This window comes from Neopelma chrysocephalum, unplaced genomic scaffold (genome assembly GCF_003984885.1).
Source record: "Neopelma chrysocephalum unplaced genomic scaffold, ASM398488v2 Primary Assembly neopelma1_25, whole genome shotgun sequence".
Lineage (NCBI taxonomy): Eukaryota > Metazoa > Chordata > Aves > Passeriformes > Pipridae > Neopelma > Neopelma chrysocephalum.
This window is the reverse complement of record NW_020897694.1, coordinates 34,378,847-34,396,400: the sequence shown is the minus strand read 5'-3', so window position 1 is coordinate 34,396,400 and position 17,554 is coordinate 34,378,847. Positions and strand designations below refer to the sequence as shown.

Genomic DNA, 17,554 nt, shown 5'->3' with positions numbered 1-17,554 from the left:
TTCACTGTCACCAGAGAACATGGATGAAACCAGTGACACATCCTACAATATAGATAATAGCCACAGCATAAATCTTCTGAGGCTCCTTTCACCTGGAAAAGATCTCCCTGTAAGGGGAAAAAGATGCCATACCTGAGGGAATAAACAACACATCCACTGACATTAGGATACTGAAGGCAGAGACTGCGAATTCAGTTCCAGGAGTGAAAGCTGCTCAAGACAAATGTCAAATGTTTTTCAGACAGATCCGCTGAAACATACAGAATTACTGAAGCCAGCAGTGGCTTAAGAGGACTAGAAAGCAAGGGTAACTGCTTGTCATGTTCTAGTGGCCGCACTTTACATTGCTTGCAAAAGCGAAGTATACTAAAACTTATAGTTCAGTTTGGGCTAAAAACCAAAACCAAAAAAAAAACCCCAAACAAACAAAAAACCCAAAATCAAACAAAAAACCCCACACAGTTTCACAGCCACCTTGAATTTGCTTGCCTGTAATGATGGTGGAATCTGTATTTGTCCAGCTACAGAAATTGCTCATTCCCACTCTGACCTTCAGGAACTCTGCTTCCCCCTCTCTGATGTACACCACCTTTGATAATGTTGTTGTTGCTGTTTGCTTTTCTGACTGGTTTTATTGTTCTCACCCAGGTGGGTCCTAGACCTGCTTGAAATTTCTCTGAAAATTCCTTGATCCATTGAATCTACTGTTAATGGACACTGAAGCTTCAAATGTAGTCTGTTATATGGTGACAAAATATTTAAGATGTGGCATAAAATAATTTCTTCTTTTCCTTTTAAAATTCAGTTCTCATTCTGAGAACTCATTTCCAAACATTATTTTCTAGGTATGTTATTAGAAATTCTCAGTGCTACAAATTCTGTATTAGTATTAGTACTTTGGAGGGAAACAAGTTTCCACAGATGCTCTATGTGCCTTCTGTGATATCAGATCTTTGCTAGAAAATTATTCATGAATACTTTGTTTTTAGTTAAGGACAAGTTGTTCTTAATTTTTCTGGCTTGGCTTTGATTAATATGGCTGTAAACAGAACACTAATGCCAAACTTTTCTGTATTTCACTGAACTAAAATTACACAGTGTAAGTCTTTCACAATTGTTTATTCCAATTAATGTCTAAGTAACCACAAAGTCAATGTGTTAGTCAAACATGGGAAGTACCTCTAGCACTTTTGGGCTCTGTCCATACATACCAGGGTAATCTTTAAACACTAGATGAAATTCAGGGTTGAAAATACAGTAAGTTAGATGCAAACTGATTAATGCAAACTGAAACCCCTGTGTCTCCTCTAACTTCTGAAAGCTTACAGAGTTCTTCTGGAATCCAACTGATTACAATTAGTAGCTATTTAAAGTTGTCCCTGTTTCATATGACATCTGGGTGCTGGAGAATTCTCCATGCTTTAGCGAAGTTTCGTGTTCACATCTACTGCTAGTCAACTATGTATTTGAAGCCAAGATTTCTTGTCTAAACAGCATCTCCTTCTTTTGCCACAACCTTTTTGTTTTGATGGCTGATTGATTCAGTAGTCCTTTAGTAGCATAGTCAAACCCACATAAATGTGCTTATTTATGCAACACATTGCAGCAAAAGAATGTAAAGATTCACAAATGAAACAGAGGGAAGCTGCAATAGGAAAGTGCTTGGGTTTCATATAAAATACTTAACTGTCCAAGCACTGGCAGTCAGGTTTTCCTGACAAATGCAAAACGCTTTAGAAAGTTTCAATAAATTCCTTCAAAATAAAATTTGCTAGTAGAAGATCTGCTACAGAAATTACCTCATTCTTGTGAGGTAAGGAACCCTCAATTTGTTGCAGAAAATTTGCTATAATAGCAAAATATTATAAAAGAATAGAGATGGCTGCCATTCTACCATTCACCATATTCACAACAAAAGCAGGCAGGTCTACTTGCTAGAGAAGGCAATAAGATTCGATGACATCTTCAGCAGTTAAACAGAACTGCCTCACCCCCTCCCACCCCACTCCAAAGGTAAGTAAGAAATGTACCTGAAGAGCAGGGTAGAAGAAGATCCATAATAACTGAATCTGCTCCTTTAGTGTAAACATTTATTTCATCTGTGAGAGGATGCCTGACCACTACTGACATCCTCTTCCTGATGGAATCAAAGCCCAATGTATGTAATACTTCAAAGCTTAAGGTTCCCAGGTGAGGTAGCTCCACTGATACCTGGTCAGACAGCCTTCCAACCAGAGAACAGTTATATGCCCTTGCTGCATAGACAAGAGCAGCTTCATCCGGACTCTCTGCTTCATAACGGAGTTCTCCTTCCTTAGATGCACTCCCCACAGCTGTCCTGCCTTGTTGGGAGCTGTAGCCATTGTTATTTATCTGCACAGAGTATGCCAGCTTCTCGTCAAGTTTTATTAAAGTGCTCTCCGTAGATGTAGATGAAAGCACACTTAACCCAAATCTGTGCATTGATTTGCTTGTAGCTAGACTAGATGAACTGCTGCTGTTAGATCCAGAGGTCAAGCGACTTGGAGTGAATCTTCGTATGAAGTCTTCAATGGTTTTTACTGGAGATTTTAGTTCAAATCGGTCTCTAACCTTGAGAAGTTAAAAAAGAAAAAAGAAAACCAACAATGAACAAACCCCAAAGAAAAGCTATACAAGAATTCTGACACGGATATTCAGTCTAACCATCTCCAGCTAAAGAGCAGAATTTCTCTGAGAGCAAAAAGTAATGGTATTTGAATTTTGAGAAAGGAAAGTAAATGGACAAAACTGACTCAACACGAAAAAAACCCAGACTTACTAGAACTTCGGAATTGTACCTGTGTGTGAAAGCACATGCTTCTATTAAAACTGTTATTTCTTCTTTCACCTGCTCAGCTATGACTGATGGATAGTCTATCAATGTTGCACCACCTCTATCAGTAGTGTATACAAAAAGCTACCATTAGTATGAAACACTGTCATTCTTTGTGCATATTCAGTGAAGGTATTAAAAAAATAAAAGTTCTTGCAAGATTTTTCTAATGAGAAGTGTGGTATCAGGAAAGTTTTATGAAAATATGCCAATGTTGACAACATTCTCAATAGACACATGTTAAAATCATGTCCCCTGTCTTACTTTTCAGCATCAAAGCATTTTGCTTCAGTTTTATCATTCATGTCAGTTTACATAATTCTGTTCTACAAATACTATAGTATTAACAGTAATATCATATTCATAGCAATATACATTATATTATTGTATAACTGTAGCATTCCTGAAACAGCAGAATTGAGCATTCTCCAAATGTTTCTTTGGCACAAAATCACATCATTTTGCAGACTAGTTCACTTCTTATTCCAATCTGGAACAGAAGCAAATTGCAGAATTTTCTCCAGAATGGAAATTCCAGCTGCTGGCGAGCTTTAATATTACATTCCATTATAGTTCTGTGTTACAGATCATCTTGGGATTGCATTCTTGAAATTCTCTTTCATCAATGACACTGGTTTAGTCCAGTATAAGCAGTAATGATCATTATTTCTCATAATGAGCTTCAGATGCATCTTTTATATAATTTGAAAGTTTAAAGTGATGTTTTTCAAGTATATTCTCTTTTTAAACATTTTAAAATATGTCTCAGCCTTTTCTTAATTTAATCTATACATACGAAATATTCACTGACAGCCTATATCCTTTTCTGGTAAGTCTTGAACATTTACAAATTAGTTTCCATACGCACACACATATTTATGCTTATTAAATAAATACGTTACAGTACAAGAAATCAGAGAAGTTTCAGAAGTACCTTGAAACTGTTAATGAAAGCATATCTTACCATGGATGTAAGTGAAATAGCTGACATACTCTATTCAGCTATTGCTTCACTAAACCCTCTGAGTCACACAGTGGTTCTTCAAGTCTTCTCGCAACTAGTTTTAGTTGTTTCTCACTAGAACAGGAGGTTTTAGTTTCCCTAGCTTACAAGACAAATTAATATCAAGGCAAAAGAAACTTAAACTCTCTTTTTCTGTTTCTTTAACCCACCTTCTGTCGGGGCTGATTCGGTGCAGTAACTACAACTGTATTACATATAGTCAAAGCTATGAAGAAGTCAAAAACGTCACATAGTTCTGGACTCAGATGGGATAATGGTTGTTCATGGCTCCTCATGACCTCCAGACGCTTTGCACATTCATTCACCTTTTCTAACAACCTTGGGTCAGGTGTGATGTCCTTCTCCTAAGAATAAACAGCAGCGTTTAATATTCAGTGATTCTGCAAATTTCCAAAGCAGCAACAAGAAATTAAAGCATCCAAAGCAGTGTCAATCTCAAGAATTTTGTGGTGGCTTTACACCACAGAGCAGAGGTGGGGAGAACTGTAAGACACCCATTCTAGACAATAAACAGTTAACAGTGAGCCTATTGGTAGAAATGGAAATGTGAGTAATGTGTAACTAACTTTTTCTCTACAGATAATTATAACAGCAATATTTATCTACTTTGGGGGGAGTGGATAGGAGAAGAGTTACATACTATTTTTCCTCCCTCTCTCCTGTCTAATTCAAGACATATATTTTCTATTACTAAAGAATGGTACACTACAGAGACCAAAAGTGTGGAAAAAATAGACAGCAATGACATTTAAAGTTTGGCCTTACATCAGAACAATAAAACGAAACCATCTTTGATTGTTTGTTAGAGAACAACAACCATCCACACATTTGAAGTTAATTCATGTGGGTTTTTTACATTGAAACACAAAGCACTTTCAACTTTATTTCATCAGTACTTTTCACTTAACATATTTCTTGTCAGAGCAAACTCCAGTACTTCTTAACACAGGCAGAGGCAAAGATACAAAAGATTAAAAGATAAACTGATCTGATCCTCTTTTCTCAGTAGAATTTTATCTCCTGATGCTCAGCAGTTCATGAATATGAGTAACCACAAAACCCCATGTGTAAAAACTGCAGCTTGGAATTTTATCAAAAGAGCTTACTCTTGACTGAAATCAAGAAGTTCCAGCAGTGCAAACAGCATCTTTTGTTGTCCATATTTGTAATTTGCTTTAAGGGTGAATTTGTGTTAACAGTGCAACAATGCAAAACCCCTAGATAGACAAGATTTGGCTTCCCTCCTCTCTTATTACCATTCAGCTCATGTAAAACTTCTATAGAATTACAATAGTATAAAATAAGTAAAATGAAGTTGCAAGGGCATTAACTCACCATCATTTTGAAATGTAAGGATTTTTACTTTTTAAAATACAACACATGCAAATGTTTGATAACCACTGAAACACACTAAAAATTATGTTATGGTGTATGTCAACAGTGTCTAAGAATTGAAATACCTGGTGTCCACCCAGCACTTGCTAGTTTTAAAATCCTCAGACAAAAGAGAAAAGAAGCATATGCAGAACAATTAGAACCTTTGACCTCACACCTTACGCTACTTTCAGCTTCTGTAGATAAAAGCAAGGTATAAATTTTCTTTCTAAAATCAAGGTGTAACCAAACCCAAAGGTTTCAGATTGTCTTTACCTTCAGCTTGTTCCCACAGGAAAGGTATTTAGATAAGATCTATGCCAACGTTTGATTGTTTTTGTACAAACATTTGTGACTACAGAAGCAAAAACACCAAAATGAAGTCTATAAGAAGTACATAATGTGTTACAGATTTCTTTACCTTTTTTTTTTTTTTTAGAACATAGTTCTATTAAAAGATTCAGGACATTGTGCATTTAGCTCTTTCTTTCTCATGACTTACCATTGGGCTACTGAATGCAGTGTGCTTTGAGAGTATGCTTGCTCTTTTTGCTTCAGCTCTGCTACCTGTGCGCCGGTGGGTTTTGGTGCTCTGGCTTCTGTGTATTACTTTGATGCTCTGATGGCTGCAGATACTATCGCGCTGGGATAGAGTTCCTCCTTTTGGGGCTACCTCATCTTCCTCAGAATCAGGTTCTTGGTACATTGCTAAGCGCTTGGCTATCAGTAAAAATAAAGAGGAATAAATGTGGCTTAGAAGGAGGGAGAGGGACATGATGACTTTGTTCAACTGATCTGGTTTTAATATAATACTGTGCTTTCACAGTAATAATGATTGATTCCATTATCAGGAGATAACAAAGTGTAGTCTTAATTGAATGGTAGTATCTAATGGAGGATACAGATAGCATAATTAGAAATGTAACACAATACAGTATCTCCCTTATCATCACACTCTGAAAGGCAGTTAGGCTTTGCAGTAATTCACTGCATTCCTACAGACTATTCCACAGGTCTGCCTGATGAAATCAACCAACTAATTTGGTCTTCACTTGCAGTCTGAGTAGGAAATAAACAATCCAGAAAATTTTCCTGTCCTTTCCAACAGAATACAGAAATCTCACAGAAAGTATTTTCCAGCAAAAATGTTACATCTACCAAGTACCAGTTAACTGATATCTGAAATGTCCTCGGAACAACACATCTACAGAGCACTACTGCATTTATTTTATATACAGAGATGAGTTACAGAGAGTGAAAAAAGCCTTGTTCAAGGTCAGGGCAATCTGTTGCAGAGTGGAGACATGAACAGAGGTTCTTGAATCCTCATCATTCATGGCTAGGCTTCGCGAACGAAGATTTGGGAAGGGCTCTACCCACATTTCTTGCAAGCGTGTTGGTGGCTAAAAAGGCCAATACGAGAAAGGCATGTCCGGTTGCAAAAGGCACAGCAGAAAGACTCCTTGGATGGTATATTCTGCAAGGCTCGATTCTTTCTGCGTTGTCTTTTTTCCTCAAGGGTGATCCTGCGTGCTTTCTCAAAAGCATCAGCAGCGTTATAAATGGTGTGTCTCCAGGCCTCCCGATTGGAGGCCAGAGTAGACCAGTTATGGTGGTCAATATGCCTGAGGCTGAGCTGTTGTTTCAGGGAGTCCTTGTATCTTTTCTTCGGGGTTCCTCTCTTGTGGCAGCCAGTGGCAAGTTCACCATAGAGTAGGATCTTAGGGAGGCGGTGGTCCTTCATCCTGGAGACGTGCCCTGCCCAGCGCAGCTGTGTTCTCAGTAGCACAGCCTCAATCTTGAATCCCAGTCTAGTGTTAAAACTACCCTGTCCCTTTCTCTCTGCATGACAGGCAGGACAATGCAGCATGTAGTAGGAAAATGAGGGTACTCTCACCTGCTGCAACACTTGTTTCTATCGCCATTTGCTGCAATGGCTTACACAGAATAAAAGAGTTTTTCCAAATGATGTATTTTAGATGAACACTTCCTCAGTCAAGAATCCAACTAAAACAATGTTACAAACCAATCCTGGCAGTTTGATATACAGAAATCAAAAAAAAAACAGAAAGAAGACGTGTGAAACAGCTGTGGAATCCTGCCCCTCTAATGACAGGCTCTGTTTAGCTCTAACTGATAAATAACATATTTTTTCATTCCTAAAGACCATGGGCATTTAATAATCTGGGTTCTTCATTAGGCACACAAATGCCACTCTAACGAGTATCTATTTATTCCTTCATTATGTATTAATTGAAAGGCTTTTCATTATACTTTCAAAATAATCCATGCTATCCAGATATACAGTACAAGTTACATACTTGTGGCTCAGCTTTGTTTTCCCTCTCTAGTGTAACAAATTAGATTTTGCTAATAACAAATGATAAATCACTAGAATGTAGGTTAATTATTAAGGCATTTAACAAAATGCTTCCTGAGAAAAATCTTGCATTACATAGGGTGAGTTTGGCACAGGATCACTTTTAAAGTAGCTTTATGATCAAAGAAAAACCCATCCTTACCATGCGCTACAATTTCCAAACATGTTTTAGCTGTCAGACAGCAGTTGGAGGAGATGAAACCAGACCACACACAGTACATGGTGATAGCTTCATCAGTACAGTATCGTAAATCAGAGTTTTTTTCAGCTCCATTTGGAATATGTTAGGCTTTGTCTGAAACATGGGAAACAGGAGAGTTTCCCAGTGCTGGACCTGAATACACACCTGGTCGTTGCTCTAACTGAATGCCCAGGTATGCAACATCTTCCACTGCACTCTGGCTCCTGCTGGCAGAAAATTTAGACCATGCAGGTAGAAAGGGCCATAGCCATAGTTCATTCCACCCGCACAGGCTGCTGCAACTTCTTGCACATGCTTTGGGCTAGCACAGTTCTAAGCTGTCCTAGGACTCTTGCCCACTAATTTCCACTTTGTTCTGCTCTGTAAGCCTCTATTCATTTTCTCAGTGGACATGAAGATCCCTATACTGTGAATTTAATTCAATTGATTATAGGTTTGTCTGTATCAGAAGGAATCTACACCAAGGACCCAAAGTGATCTCCAGCATGTACTATGCACAGATCCAGGCCCTCGATCAAGATGAGAGCCAGACTGCTCACTGTTCCCCCCAGCATCACAGGTTCCTTTCAAAGAAAACCCAGGCATTCAAGGAAGAAAGGAAGGAGGTAGCCATGTGGACATCACAGTGTGTTTCTTTAGGATGATGCCTCAAGAACCAGAATGCAGCAGAACATTGAAGGGCTTTGTCCTTCTCTGCACTGGGGAGGTATAATGGAGTGCACATCTGGGGAGATATAATGGAGTGCACATCCTGGGATGAGGCTTGTGTGAGGGCAGCGCTCAGTCCGACAGCACAAGCTCTGCCTTCATTATCTTCTGCAGGCTCCTAGTTACATGCTGCAAACCCCAGGCTGAAAAAACATTGCCCAAGATGACACATCACTAATGTTTTCTGCACTTTACCAACATTTAAGATTTAAATAAATCATAGGAAAAACATTTTTGTGCCTCATTTTTACTAAAGCTCTCAGCAGCAAAACCAGTCTTGAGCAGAGTCAGCATGGTGTGTGGACATGGCTACTCTGAGGAAAAGCATAAAAAAGGCTTAGATTTGCCTTAGGGATTATCTTTTCCCTGTGGATGCTGGACATTTGAATGGTACACTGACAGAATGTTGTGCTGCTGCATCTCATAACAGGTAATATTCCCTGGGAAAGGACTGGCTACAATTACCTACTTCAGCTTTGCAAAATGTGCTACCCAGTTGGTCCAACTTCTTTCTGAACAGTTTTTAAAAAAAGGATATATTTTCTTAAATAATCATACCTAATTTAAGCTTCTGCTCTGAAAACACGTATTGAAATATAAGACCTCAAAGATCCTGAACTGAATCATTTTATTCCATGTATAAAAACTCTATGGTTAAGCAGAGAATGTATTTCACGTACCATACATTGTTATGCTTGCATACCATATCTCTGGATTCCTCATTGCTCTTTCTTCTTTCTTGCATTACATCTAAAAATATTTTGTTTATACAACACAGCTGCTGTTTCCTAATGCAGCACTCATCTTATTTATTAGAATTATACCAACAGCATAGTCCTTTTTAGTCTATGTAATAATACCTATCTCTTGCTCTCTATATAGGTTTTCATTGTACCACATTGATTTAATTGTTCCTGCCATTGAGAAAAAGGAGGAAAAGGGGTAGTACGAACTAAACTAGAACCTCATTTAACCAAGTCAAATGTAATTCTTTTGATACAAATGGTGTTATTTCAGTTTATACCAAATTAAGCTTGACAACAAAAACCAGGCCTGAGCACCTTTCAACATTTTCTCAAGTGCTGTCTTACACATTATGCAGCAAGAATTAAGAAGTTTAAAGAAATAATGAAACCCGGTTCAATCGTTATGCTACGGCTAAGGTTCATATTGCTTCATCTGTGCATAGAGTGCTTCTTTGGGAACATGCTGCTCTCTCCACCCACTCAGCCCTCTCTAATTCAGAACCTTTTCCTGTGAACATGATAACCTGAAAGACATTGTTGTGGGATGCTTTTCAGTTTCAGTACTGAAAATTGATGTTCTTGATCTTTTTTTTTCAATAGAGTTTCTTATTAAGGGCAAAGACACAGACAACTTTGAAAACACAGCAATGCAATTCATGAAAGTCAAATTTTACTATGCTCCAGTTAGTTTTATATTTATGGCATAAAGAAGAAACAATAATTAATACTTATTCCATTAACTGTCTTCCATCTTTCTGAAGACAACAGGAAGCTATAAGTAACACTTCTGTAATAGCTGCTAAGTATTTGAAGATACATTATTTTATTTTAAAAACCCATTTCTTTACTTTCATTTTGATTTTGCTTTTTTCTGTTTTATCTTCCATGCCTATGTTCTATGACAAGGCATCTATGACAGACACAATGGGGATCTGTTGCCTTGGAATTTTTGATTTTTAATTTTCATAGGTTTTAGAAATAGTTATGTAGTGAATGTAGGTTTTAGAAGTAGCTGTATTACATCCCTTACCTTTTAGCATAGTAGCTACACATATCCAACTCTATTACCCCATTCTATATCAATTCCCCCTAAATTCCAGCAGCATATTTAGTCTCTTTTTCAAGGTAAGCCTTCATTCTGTTTAAGAACATCTGCCCCCTGGCCTGGACAACAAGATATCACCCAGGCAAAGCAACCTTCAAACCCAGAACTTTGGAAAGCCTCCAAGGCCGAAGAAGATGAAGATGAGGAAGAGAGGGTCCCAAAACGCCCCTAGACTCAATTCCTGAGGGGCGGGGCGGGGGAGCGGAATGGGGCAAAGGCCAGGGGGTGGACAAACAGGGATTGGATGGACTTCATTACAAAAATTGTAGCACTTGGGTCAGGAGGTATGTGCGTGGTTTGTACTTCCCAGAGCCTGAGAGGCTTCATTAAAACCTTCCCTTATCTTACCTCCTCTTTAAATTGCCCCAGAGTTTTTTTTCTCCCTGAATCTTTTAGGCAACAGTTGCCACACAGCCAGATGTTCCACTAACTAGAAACATAGGATCAGGAAGCTGTAAAGAACTTTCCTTCAAGCAGAATAAAATGGCAGACCCCCTAAACCAGAATAATTCAGTTGTCAGTGTGTGGGCCCTATTTCACTATGGGAAAATTCCATTTTGCCTCAAACCATTGAACTGTTACTAAACTATCATGAAGTAAATCTAGATGTGCAGCACTTATTCACACCACTGCACCACTTTATTTCCTAATTATTTTGTAAGTGCAAGTTTATTTCACTGTGAAGTGCATTCTAGTGTCTACATAAAGATTGAGTCAAGCAGCTAGCATGCTATAAATTTGTACAAGTGTGCTAACATAATTTTAATTCACTTTCCAAGAACTTCCCTGTAAGGACAAGTCTTGAGATCAGGAAACACCAAGATTTCCCTTCCTCTCACCTCTTGGCATTAATAACCTTAAGTCCTTCATTAAGAACTCTTTACTCCATTTAGAAATGGAGACAATTCCTTCTTTTCTTGAAATTTTTCAGAAAAATTGTCAGTGTAGGTATATGCTTAGAGAAAAGTATTACTTGTCTCTAAATATGAGTTATTCTGGTTTTTATAGGATTTAAAATGGGGCACTCCTAATGTATTGAGTTCTACATCTGCTCATACTGATTCTCTCCTTAGTTACCAATGAAAATTTTTCAAAAAGCAATAAAAAATATAAAGAGAAACTACGAACAAGTTATACAGAGTGCCTGAAGCACCCAGTTCTGCTAAAGGTTTTGAGCTTTCTGGGGAAGTCCTAAATGGACTATTCTGATTTCTGAAGATTGTTAAATTGTAAAGGTGGCAGGTAAGTCCCCTTGGAAGCAACAGCTGCATTTATGGAAAAGGCTTTTTCGATTTTTATGCCTTTAAAAGAAAAAAAAATCAAATTCTCCAACATGGTTGGAATATGCAGTCTATGTTCTCTTGACTACACACAAAAAGAGTAAGAAAGCTTCACTAAAAAACAGGCCCCCAAACTAAGGAAGAGATTTTTTTAACATAATGCACTTTCCTATGAAAATTACTTGCTAGCCAATCTTTCTCAAGAAAAGGTGGAAAGCAGAAACTCTTTTTTAGATTTAGTGATTAAGAAACTTTGCTAGGCAAGAGAAAACCACTGAGGTTTTCATCTGCCTTCACTCCCATAAACTTCTCTTATTACTATGTTGTCTAGAGTTTTTTTTCACAGTCATTGAAAGGAAGGGGGAGGAATTCAAAGACTGAAAAATTCTGATTTTTTAGATTTGTGTGGTTGTATTCATGGAGATTCAACTCATGTTTTGTCAACAGTTTCATACAATGGGTATCTAAAACTAGAAAAACAGAGATCACATCCCATAGGCAAGAGTGTGATTAATTCAGCATTTGGAAAACAACTAGGACAAATGTCAGGCCAAGACCATCTGCTTGTAGCTAAATCATGTAACGACTTTCAGAAGCACCGTCAGTTTTTGGACTTACTGCCTCTGGAATTAGCACACAGACTTGGGGCATGGCCAGTTCCAAGAATTGTTAGAAGCTGTCTACTAGCCTGAATGGAAGCGCTAATGGAATGGCCATGCAATTTGCCATATAGGGAAACAACTCCTTCAGGTTTTTTGTGGATTTTTGTTGTTGTTGTTATTACTGTTGTTGTGGGGTTTTTTTGGTGTTAACATTCATTTGGGCTAGAAGGTAGTACTAATTGGAAGAATAATTCTGGGATTTAACCAGAGAACAGTGCCAATGGGCATTCCATAAATACCCAGGACATTTATGAATGGGACAATCATTCTTCAACTTGGAGTGGTCCATGACATATCTCGCTCCTGAATAAACACTGCAAATCACGAATAATCTTTGGAAGAGACCACAGAGCAGAATTAAGAACTCAGGTCACACAGACGTGACGTGGGAATTCTCTTCATCTGTATTGAGAATTCCAAACCACAGAGATAGAGACATGTATTGGAGAACCATCACAGATGAACAACAACAAGCCTGATAAATTACATCCCACAAATGCTTAATTTTCTCCACTACCTGTAAGGTTATTGGATGACTATCTTCCATGCAAATAACTACAAATAGGTCAGTAGAATCCCATCCCTATCAACATAGTCTCCACAGGACCCAAACATGCAGCATGAATTCCTGTAGTTTGATCCAAATACGTGCATAATCCACCACCAAAATACTGTGACTTCAACAGTGATGAATATTTTATAGCGCTTGCATCATGGAACTGTTGGTGAGTATGCTCAAACTTTCTCCTACAGCCTTCACAAGCATTCCTGGATTCCTCTTCGGCACTAAGCTCTTGCATAGCAGTACCCATGAGTAATACTTTGTACTACCTCCAGCTGGCCAAGAGATTCTGTCCCACACTAGTGCAATTTATTGCCCTCTATTATTCATGTTTTTGTCACCTCTTGTCTAGACTAAAACAATGCAATACTCCTGCGCATACCACAATCAGCCTCATAAGAAACTTAGAGCTAATAGAGAATTCTGGAGGAAGATATTTTCTCCAGCAAATTCATGAAACTGCCCCTTGTTTCCCATACTTAAAATATTAAGTCTCACTGAGGGTTTCAGTTTTTATTTTAGAAGAATGCAATTGCTTCAACCCTGCATAAGGTCTGTATAAGCTTATGTGATGAAACCCACAATTAACATGTCCATGTCTGATGCAAAACAGAACTCTCCCTCACAATCATAAAGCTCACCTTTCACATGGGGAATTTATACAGCTTTGTGGTACAAATTTCCAAAGACCACTCAAGAAAAAGACATGCCACCTCAAACATGCCAAACCTAATACAGCATAGTGTATGCCTTTTAAGCTCCCAAAACCAAAGAACTGTGCACTGCACACACAGGTAGAGGAAGAAGGGGAAGGACCAAGCTACATGTGAGGGAAGTCACATGCCTTGCTTAATGCACTAGTGGATGGAACAGAGATATGCTGATGATGAATACAGTATAATAACAATCCCTAGGACACAAAAGAATGGGATAATTTTTCATAACTGTGAATAAATTTGGGGGAGAAAAGTTTATAATGCAGCATAGAGAAAATTTATGAAGGTTATGCACAATCTGTTGGTTGAGTAATTAATAGACATGACGTAGTCCTAGATTATGCTGAAAAAAATGCTTCAAAAGAAAAGTTCCAAAGTGAGGAAATTTCAGAGCTCAATCTGCCAGTGTAGACCTAACTGTCCCCCTCTGTGTGTGTGCATGGCTCAGCCCCAGAATATAGGGCCTCCAAATGACTTCAGAGAAAAATTTGCCAGAAAGTCTTACCATGGGGAAAAAAAGTGTGCTACATCTTACCCTTGTTGTTTGATATGGCTGAATGGTGCTGTTATAACTGAAATTTCTCTCCCAGAATTTATGCCTGAGGCAAACATCTGGCATGGAAAACTTGAATCAAACAGTTAAAAGTTTAGTAAAGCTATCCATAACTGAAAACAGGATCTTATCATGAGCAGAGCCAAGCAACTGGAGCAACAGGCACTGCTACCCAGCCATAGCAGAATAACAAACTTAGGCCAAGGAGCTCAGAACAAGGATATTTCCATCCAGAGCTATCTATTTTTACAGTAGAAGATGACCCATTATCTTCAGTTTTTGAATCATGACCGATGTACAATAATTGTAAACTAATTTCTTAATCTAAAGCACTGCTCAAAGTTTCATTCCAAGTAACAAACCACCGTTCCTGAAAAAAATACTTAGCAAAGAAAGACAAAAGATGATCTTTGAAATAGATAAGACAGAGGTATTTGACTTGGTTTTCTTGCATATATGGCAGCCTTAGGTCTCTTGCTAAGTGAAAGATTTTAGAATTTTCTAATTCATGAAATCGTCAACAAAACCTCAGGTGCAGAGCAGGATGGTGTCAGTTATAACATATGCCCCTAAACATATGAGGAAAATTCAGATAACTCTGGTATAAGACACAGAAAAGTGGCTGACAAATCATTTGCAAGTAAGCACACGGCAATGATATGTTGTTAATGCACACCATAAAACTAGAAAGAGCTGTGATAGACATTTTACCGTATCTAAACAAGAAGGTTTCATCAGCAGAAAAAAAAACTTATGGTTATAAAATCAGACTGCAGAACTGAGCTAACAAAATACTTGAAGGAAGAATAGTTTTCATTGTGTTATTAATACTGATTATAGAAAACATAATCAATAGAAATTATCACTATTTATATAAAGAATTATAGAATTAAAGAATTATATATAGAATTATACTTTCTGTATAGGAGAAAAAAAGAATAAAATACTGTGTAAAGGTACTGTGTATAAATGCTGTGTCGATTAAAAAATTGTATTTGTCAGAAGTTTTATAGTGACTGGAATTACAAGAAGGCCCAAACACAGCCAAAGGTGAAAAGAATGACTGAAAAAAGAATCAGTTTATGTATTTATTTGACACCTCTGTTTGTGTGAAATTCACTCTTCTTTCATTAACGTTTATACAGCAATCTGAAATCATAAGAGGAAAGCATGCACAAACTAAGATTTCTGTTAAATACATTACATTTGAAGAAAAAAGATCTGAAAACTCAACACTCAGATTCAGGAGCCTGAGTTCAGTCCAGTATTAGCTGATGATACCGAGCTCTTAAAAATGCAGTTTTCAGTCAGAAATACCATCTTTCTGCACTGTTTCAGTTGGCAATACCATCATTTCCACAAGGAACAAAGTACACTTGGAAATTAGCATGAACAAGCAAATGATCAATGACAAGGAACAAGTAAAAAAGAATTAATAATCAGTGTCACAAGCAGTATCAGGAGTACAGCAACATACTCCTGGTTCTAATTCTTCTCTCTTTCTTACCTACTGTGCAGAAGTAGGAAGTCACAGCTTCTCCCTGCTTAACATCTTTTCTGTAACACTGGGATAGTAACACTACCCAAACATCCAGTTTCTTAAAAAAGAGTGCCTTAACTGTAAGGTCTCAGCACTACTTTAAAGTAGGAGAGAAAAAGAACAATCCTTGCATAATCTGAAACTTCAAAATATCTTGTTCCAATTTGAAATCTTATCACCTTTCTAAAGCATGTCTTAGGTTTCCCAGTCTATTTTACTATCTCTCTTATTCTGTATCTTATTTGTAAACTGAAATTCTGTAGCAGTCTTTGAGAAAACTTTCTAATAAGTGATCTTTATATGTTGTGTAGAATAAGAAACTTATTTTTTGCAAACAGGAAGGCAATATTGTAGCTGTCAATATATTCCTGAATACAGAGTGTGATTTGAAGAGTTAAGATTGATTATTTCAAAAATTATAACAAAAAAATGTTAGAGAAAAAACCCACAAACTACAAACAAATCACAAAATTGGAAATTACTTCAGAATTTTAAAAGGGTGATGAGGTGACAGGGTTGACAGCAGTGACAATCCTAACATTTCCTTGTGACAAACAGTGACTTTTTACTATTTCAAGAACCTGATACTTATAGATGTTCTCTCAACTGCAGTGTTCATACAGCAGTGAAGGTACCTTGAGACAGACACCTGTCACACAGGAGCACTGAAAAGAATCTGACAAAGGTAACATAAAATATGCTGTTTGATCAGATTATGTTTCTTGTTAATATGTAAACCTGCAGTTTTGTTTACATTTATTTCACAATACAAAAAGATAATCTCATTCCATGTTTCAATCAGACGCTGATCTGGCTGTATGCTTAAAACTGTTATTTTACACTGTATACTTCAAACACAGCAAACGATTGTGATACCAGTAGCACTATTCAATTTGCTTAAATTAGCCATGTGCTCAAGTGCTTTATTACATCAAGAGCTAAAGCCAGAAGCTTTAACTGTCTTGACAACATACTTGTACTAGGTATTACAGAACTCTCTGATAAGATTGTCATTGCTAGCTGAACAGAGCCATCAAATTACTCTAATCCGAAAACAGCTGTTATGGAGTTTGCTGAGTGTGCACATGTGCAATTTCTTTTGTTTTTCTTTTTGATTTAAGATTACAGCAACTTTTATAACTACTTCAGATTGCCCAAGGTACAATTGTTAGATAGAAAACAAGACCATGAGCTCACCGTTATCATCATGGGAATACTCTGTTCCAGAAACAGTGCATCTTCGGAAAACCATCTTGTTTTCAGTAAGTGTCCCAGTCTTGTCGGAAAAGATAAACTGCACCTGACCTAAGTCTTCTGTGATATTTAAAGCTCGGCACTGCAGTTGAGAGTCTGTCTCTTCATCATATAAATCTTTATCTTGATGAATAAAGTATACTTGGCAGATTTTAACTATTTCAATGGATACATACAAAGAAATTGGAATCAAAACCTAGAATACACAAAAGGAAAGAATTAGGAGAAAACAGAAGCAAGGATACAATAAATTATTAAGGCTTGTTAACTTCGTACTAAACTAGAACATAAAGAGGCCATGTACTTTAAGCATCTACTGTAAAGTTACTATCATGTTTGAAAGAGTTTATTTACAGTGTTAGATGAAGAAAATCTGTGGTGAGTTGCAGAGTTGGAATGCATTATGTCTAGAAGGTTGATTATCAACACTTGGACAGAACCAAATCTTTTTGAGGCTAATAAGCTGAGCTTGAAACTAGCTGGGAAAGGAAAAGAAAAATAAAAACCTCAAGCCAAAACAGAAAATACAGTCAGAATACTGCAAATGTAAAGGGACTGAATAAATTTGTTCTGCATAAATAATAGATTGTTTAC

General features: G+C 37.3%; 1 protein-coding gene across 2 annotated transcripts in view; it reads right to left on the bottom strand.

Annotated features, from left to right (window-relative positions):
- The window catches only part of ATP10A (ATPase phospholipid transporting 10A (putative)), a 115,400-nt gene that overhangs the window by 22,785 nt on the left and 75,061 nt on the right, over positions 1 to 17,554 (bottom strand). For both annotated transcript variants that reach the window (XM_027674848.1, XM_027674850.1), the window contains exons 7-10: positions 16,904 to 17,156; positions 5,755 to 5,972; positions 4,028 to 4,222; positions 2,031 to 2,592 (exon numbers count right to left, since the gene is read on the bottom strand). In XM_027674848.1, the coding sequence (XP_027530649.1) occupies positions 2,031 to 2,592; positions 4,028 to 4,222; positions 5,755 to 5,972; positions 16,904 to 17,156 (1,228 nt within the window). The remainder of the gene's footprint in view (positions 1 to 2,030; positions 2,593 to 4,027; positions 4,223 to 5,754; positions 5,973 to 16,903; positions 17,157 to 17,554) is intronic.